Source organism: Nicotiana tabacum, chromosome 6 (genome assembly GCF_000715075.1).
Source record: "Nicotiana tabacum cultivar K326 chromosome 6, ASM71507v2, whole genome shotgun sequence".
Classification (NCBI taxonomy): Eukaryota; Viridiplantae; Streptophyta; class Magnoliopsida; order Solanales; family Solanaceae; genus Nicotiana; species Nicotiana tabacum.
In genome coordinates, this window is record NC_134085.1 from 31,785,229 (window position 1) to 31,791,866 (window position 6,638).

The following is a 6,638-nucleotide window of genomic DNA, read 5'->3' on the forward strand; positions in this document are numbered from 1 at the left end:
TGTTGGCATGATGGAGTATTTAGCCTCTAGCCCCAAACATAAGAAATAGTAACACTAGTGGTTAGCTGTGTAATAGCTATATTTATTTTATTCTGGCTATTTTTGTAATACTGCATAGTATTCTTAGTTAGCAGGTTAGTTGGTCTCTTGGGCCCATTGTATAAATATGTACTAAAGGATCTAGAAAGATCCATCAAACATTTTTGCATCTCATTTTCGTTGTATACAGAGAAGAAAGAGTTCTTTTCATATGGCTTGAAACCCTAACGTGATTTTGCCTAAATTCCTCCATTCAACATGTTTTCATGGTATCAGAGCGGGTATTTCTAACTTCTCTCATCGATCCTCAATGTCTGATCTTACCCCGCATTCATATAATCAACGTATAGAGGTTTTCTAGTCATCGCGTTTTTTTTTTTTGAAGATTCAAGGTTTTCTTCAAATTTTGGTCTGATTCTTCACTTCTAACTGGTTTACATCGGTGTATAGTTTTTCTCCTCAATGTTTGGGTCGATTTTCCGATGTGAGTTCTTCAAATTGGTTTCATTTTAGGCGGTGAAGAAATTAGGATTTTTTGCTCAATCTTTATAGGTGACAAGTTCCAATTTTGAAGGCCATTCTTCTCTGATAGCGAAGAAGGCTGATAATCTCATCCCTATCTTCTTAAAATTGTTTGATTACATCATTGTCTGGTTTCACTAGTTAGATAATAGATCAACGGTATAATGGGAACTCCTGAGACTGAGAATTTTTCTCCTAATCCCGCTAGTCCGTTGTTTATTCACTCCTCTCATATTCCCGAAATTTTTTTAGTTCTTGCTCCTTTTTCGGAAAGTGGATTTGGGGGTTTGAAGAGGAAGATGAATATTGCCCTCTCTGCTAAGAATAAAATAGCTTTCGTAGATGGTACATGTACCAGACCAACTACTAGTGGACCTCAACAGAAAATATGTGACAGATGCAATAATATGGTGATTTCCTGGTTAGCCAGTTCCCTTCCCCTGCAATAGTAGAGAGTGTGAAATATTCTAACACTGCTCAAAGTATTTGGACCCAGCTCTAAATTAGGTATGAGACTGCAAATAGGGCAAAGAATTTTGAGCTTAAGTGTGAACTAGCCTATACATCTCAAGGTGCTTTAGACATAGCTTCATATTTTAATAAACTGAAGAGGCTATGGGATGAATTAGGGGTAACCTGCACTAATCATGCACAAAGGTGTGTTTGTGCTGCTAAACCTGGTATTCAACAAGAGGATGAGGATAACAAGCTTTTCCAATTCCTAATGGGTTTAAATGAGGTATATGTGGGTGTTAGGATCAATTTTCTTATGATGCAGCCTCCTCCAACTCTTGATAGTGCTTATAACATTTTACTTAATGATGAAAAATAAAGACAAGTCCAATCCAATTCCCAGTTCAACCCCGACTCAATGTCTTTTAATGTGAACACTAATGCAAAAATGGTTCATCCTGGTGTTGGTCATATTCCAGCCTTCAATCATAATACTCCTCCTCCTAGGCAGTATCCTCAATGGATAAATTTTGAACAGAACAATATGAGCTTGTTTTGCAAGTACTACAAGAAGTTTGGACATTTAATTGATAAATGCTTCAAACTTCATGGGTTTCCACAAAATTCTAAGATGTTCAAGGGTAAGAGAGGTGTTGCACATATTGTTGCTGGTTCTGAGCATGGTAACCCCAAGTCCAACAATTCTGATTCTGCTTCTAACTTCAATGAGGGTCCAACTTCCATTACCCCAGCTATTGAAACTCAAAATTTAGTCATTCCAGGTTTGACCAAGCAACAATATGCACAATTGATCAGTCTGCTGCAATATTCCAACTTGGGGGAATGCTCCAGCTCTCTTCATCTAACCTTATGTGTTCTGCAAATTTTGCTGGTACTATGTTGACTGAGAGTCCTGTTTCTAATTCTAAACTTTGCATGCTCACCCACATTAATTCTATCTCCTGGATAATAGATTCAGGGGCAACTGATCATATGACTTCTAACAAAGATTTACTTACTAATATTGTCCCCTTAACAATACCCTATCATGTAACACTTTCTAATGGATACAAAGTAAAAGTAACTTCAACAGGATCTTTTGCTTTGACTCCTTCTATCATACTACACAATATTTTATTCGTCCCTTCCTTTCAACACAACTTAATTTATGTTCATAAGTTGATATTACAGCTGCACTGTATAGTTTTGTTCACTTCTACTTCTTGTCTATTGCATATGTTACATGCCCCTTCTCTGAAGATGCCTCTGGAACTTGGTAAGGAGGAAGCTGGCCTATACAAACTTGCTTGGAAAAGACTAGAGGACTCAGTGCCACTTTCTTCTCGTTCTGTTTATATTTCATGCAATAATACTTCTTCATGTAATTCTAGCATTGATACTAGTAATATTTCTCCATGTAATTCTAGTAGTACTGTTGCTACTACTAAAACATTGTCATGTGGTGATGTTGCTATGAATGGCTTGGATTACATTTGGCATCAAAGATTAGCACATATTCCTTTTACTGCTATGAAAAACATATCTATCTTATCAACTTCTTTGCCACCTAGGCAATCTTTTCCTTGTTATATTTCTCTTATGGCTAGACAAACTAAACTTCCTTTTCCTGACAGTTCTATTAGTACCACTAGACCATTTCATCTGATATACATTGATACACGGGGGCCTTATCATACACCTACATCTTCTAGATCTAAATATTTTATTACAATTATTGATGACTTTTCTAGAGCTACTTGGACTCACTTATTGGGGTCTAAGAGTAATGCTTTCTCCTTAATCAAAGCCTTCTTAGACATGGTTCACACCCAATTTGAAGTATCAGTACAAATCATTAGAAGTAATAATGCCTTGGAATTGGGGTCTAGTCAAGCTAATTCTTCCTACTTTGTTGAACTTGGGATAATTCACCAAACAACTTGTCCTCACATACTTCAACAAAATGGTGCGGTTGGAATAAAACATAAAACTTTCCTAGAAACATGTAGGGATCTATTCTTTCAGTCTAAACTTCTTGTCAGTTTTTGGGGGGGATTGCTTGCTAACTGCTACTTATTTGATCAACATAATTCCATCTAGGGTCCTTCAGAATAGGTGTCCATATGAAGTTCTATATGTCAAGCCTTCTAACTATTCCTATTTGAGGGTATGTGGTTGTTTAACTTATTCCACTGTGCCAATTCCTCACAGGGATAAGCTACAACCCAGGGTTGTCCCTTGTGTTTTCTTAGGCTATCCTTTTGCCAATAAGGGTTACAAACTTTAAAATCTACATACCAAGAAATGCTTTATATCCAGGGATGTCATTTTTCATGAACATTGTTTTCCTTTTGCTACTTCTCCTCCCTCTTTTGAGCATCCACCCTTTAATGTCACCATTCATCCTCCTCCTGCTGATGTTCCTTTCACTTCTTCTCCTCCTCCCACTTTTGTTGCTTCTCCTACTTCTCCTGATTCTCCCTCTCCCTTCCATACCTCTCCTTCTTCTTCAAGTTCTTCTCCTACTATTGATTCTACTTCTCTTATACCTAATCTTTCTCCTCCTGTTCATAATACTTCTCCTGTACCCTTTAATCCTGATTTACTTCTCCTCCTACTTCTTCCCTTCTCTTCCTATTAGAAAATATTCCAGACAACATAATGCCACATCTTACCTCCAAGATTATGTATGTAACTTTCCTTCTTTCTATGCAGCCATTCTTCTTCCCAACTTTTAGAATCAGAACCTTCTAGTTACTCTCAGGCTGCCTTAGTCCCAGCTTGGCAGGATGCCATGAGGAAGGAGTTTGAAGCCTTGCATTCCAATCAGACTTGGGATATTGTCCCTCTTCCTGCTCGCAGGAAGCCAATAGGTTGCAGATAGGTGTATAAAATCAAGTATAGTGCTGATGGTAGTGTTGAGAGATACAAAGCTAGACTTGTCATAAGGGGTGACACTCAAGTTGAAGGGGTTGATTTCAGAGAAACCTTTTCCCCTGTAGTTAAAATGCCTACTGTCAAATGTTTGGTAGCTGTAGCTGTTAAGAAACAATGGCCTCTTTTTCAACTTGATGTTAACAATGCTTTTTGATAACGCCAAACTATGCCTTATACAAAGACACACACGGACATAGCAAATATAATCTGAGTAATTCTGCCCAGAGTCGAACCACCGAGAATTAACCTATCAATTACTTTTGACGGATTTACTAAATTCACAGAATCAATTTCCCCAAACTTTGCAATTCACAATTGATGATATTTCCAATAACTAAAGTCTGAAAATAATTAACAGCTGCAAATTAACTATGCTTGATGTGTAAACAATTGAAATAAGGTCTAAAGTAATGGTTTCCCCCGTTGGTGATTTCCTTGGTTGTATGTTTCTTATAGCGATGCCTTCGTTGTCTCTATCAATCAAGAACTCTCCAGCTATCATAAATCTCTCTCAAGCAATTATAATAATTTACTAGACGCACTCTCTCAAGCTACGCTAGCTAGATTCACATTACCGTTCTTTTAGATTGCACCCGAGGTATCGTTATCTCTAATCCAACCTCTAAACCCTCGGTTATGACTCTCGTCTATACTCCGGGAGTGATGTTGTTCAAACAACTACCTAAATATGCACTCTCTCTCAAGAAGATACATAATAAATAGGAACGGATAATTGAGGGCCCTTTCAACTAACCACAATCAAAATGTAGATGAACAAATAGAGATTAACAACCAATTCAAACTATATTAATATAACAACCAAGTCATTCCCAATGGGTTTCACCAAAACCTTAGATTAAAGTATTTAGCTACTCATGACAACGTAAGAATAAACTACGAAAATATTCATAATGGAAAATTGCAAGAAAAATAGAAGAGAATAAGAACTATGATGTTTTGGGTAATCTCTCACACTTGTTCTTCTTGCCAAAATAATCTCCAAATAAGCCTCCTTCTCTTGGGTGAGTTTCCTACATCTTATAAGGGTTTTACAGAAGCTTTCCAGAATTGACACTTTGGCCCCTTAAATTTCTAGACTGTACACACGCTGCCGCCGCCGCCGCGTCGACCGTGGTGAGTAGCTAGCCTCTTTGCCTCCGCTTCCTTCTCTCTTTTTTCTGCTCTTTTGTGTTCGGGTACTTCTTGAGTGGGTATTTTCTTCACGTTATTACCTCTAAACACTTCATGTTGCTTCCTCACATCTTATATTCCCTGCGAAACCAAATAGCATTAATTAAAGCATTTTATTGGCAACTTACATTATAAAACAACAACAAAGCATAGGAAATTATGGTGTAAATAACAACTATATAGCCTATTATCAACACCCTACACTTAAATTATTGCTAGTCCTCGAGCAATTCACCACACTTCATAAAAATTCATTCCCTATGCTTATCCCTCAACGACTCACGCCATGAACATTTCACAAGAGTTACACCTAGTAGTGAACAGCATTTACCTAAAGAATTAAGTTTTTCGTACCCTGTAACATTTGCACTTACTCAAACCACTCTACACAATAGTCACGATGCACATTTCCTTTGTGAATCACATGCCCTCACATCACACAAGAGAGTAGTTCCATATATAATAATAGTGATAACAATTAGGAACTCAAATAAACAGAATTCGCTCACTCTCCAAAAAGAACATTCACATGCCACAAAGATGCACCATAGGCTCGCCCCTAGTGTAATACTCGACTAATCGAGCCCCACTCAGTCTAAGATCAATAGGACTTTATTTGGTTGTAATGTAGGCTAAGGGACGGGTAGGATATATTTGGATATAGTGACTAACCTCCCTAAGCACTTTTAATACAATTAAGTTGAATTTAAAAATTATCATTTTGTAAGCCAACACTCCACCACATTTATTTAAACATCCCCATATATTAGGTGCAATTTGTACAAGCTGTCACCTTTTTTCTTCACATTCTGCACCTTTTCTCTATTTCCATGGTTCCACTTTAAAAATCAAACCACCACCCCACACTTTTGTTTTTACATAATCTCAATACCAATCTAGTGCTTAGTGAGAGGGAGGAAAATTGGTTCAAACAGCAGGCTATTCAAACAAGTGGTTAAGGTTCACATTGTGGTTGCCAAAGAAACAGGCTTATAGGCTCAACGGGGTTAACTAAGATGTAATGCATTCAGGTGGGTTCACTTTATATGTCTGGCTCAACAAAGAACTTCCTATATCACTTCTAAAACCGAATGAAGCTACTATTTTGCTTTGCAAACACACAGGGCAAGTTCTAGGCATCAGAAGTACAACAAGGAATACAATGATACTCACACCCACATGACACATGGCTCACTCCGGATTAGTTTATCAAAACATTCTCTTTTGAGTGTTCAAGTTAGGTACAAACATACAATTTTTAAGGCACTTAAACAAGATTCAACCCTTGAAGCTAAGCGCTACACTCTAGCGTCTATCGTGTTCAGGTGTAAGAACGCTAAGGGTTTTTCTTCTTCAATTTTAAGCTCGTCACCCATTAATCCTAACCTAAAATAAAAAAAATCTACCTATACTCGGTTCAAACTAAACCCTCGAAAAAGAACCGTGGCCCAAAGAAAAACCAAGGGGGAGTTACTACACTACCTAAGAAATAAAAA

The 6,638-nt window shown here is 37.5% G+C and overlaps 1 protein-coding gene across 1 annotated transcript; it reads left to right on the plus strand.

Moving 5' to 3' along the window:
- The first annotated feature begins 725 nt into the window (after positions 1-725).
- LOC142181754 (uncharacterized) lies at positions 726-1,393 on the plus strand. Its single transcript, XM_075255262.1, has 2 exons — positions 726-982; positions 1,069-1,393. The coding sequence occupies exons 1-2, from the start codon at positions 726-728 to the stop codon at positions 1,391-1,393; spliced, it is 582 nt and encodes a 193-aa protein (XP_075111363.1).
- The last annotated feature ends 5,245 nt before the right edge of the window (positions 1,394-6,638 follow it).

What these genes read in the sequence shown, in the direction of transcription:
- LOC142181754 (XM_075255262.1), top strand. Translation starts at nt 726, where the DNA reads ATGGGAACTCCTGAGACTGAGAATTTTTCTCCTAATCCCGCTAGTCCG. An exon ending in AATAATATGGTGATTTCCTG is followed by an intron (nt 983 to 1,068) that starts GTTAGCCAGTTC and finishes GCTCTAAATTAG; the next exon opens with GTATGAGACTGCAAATAGGG.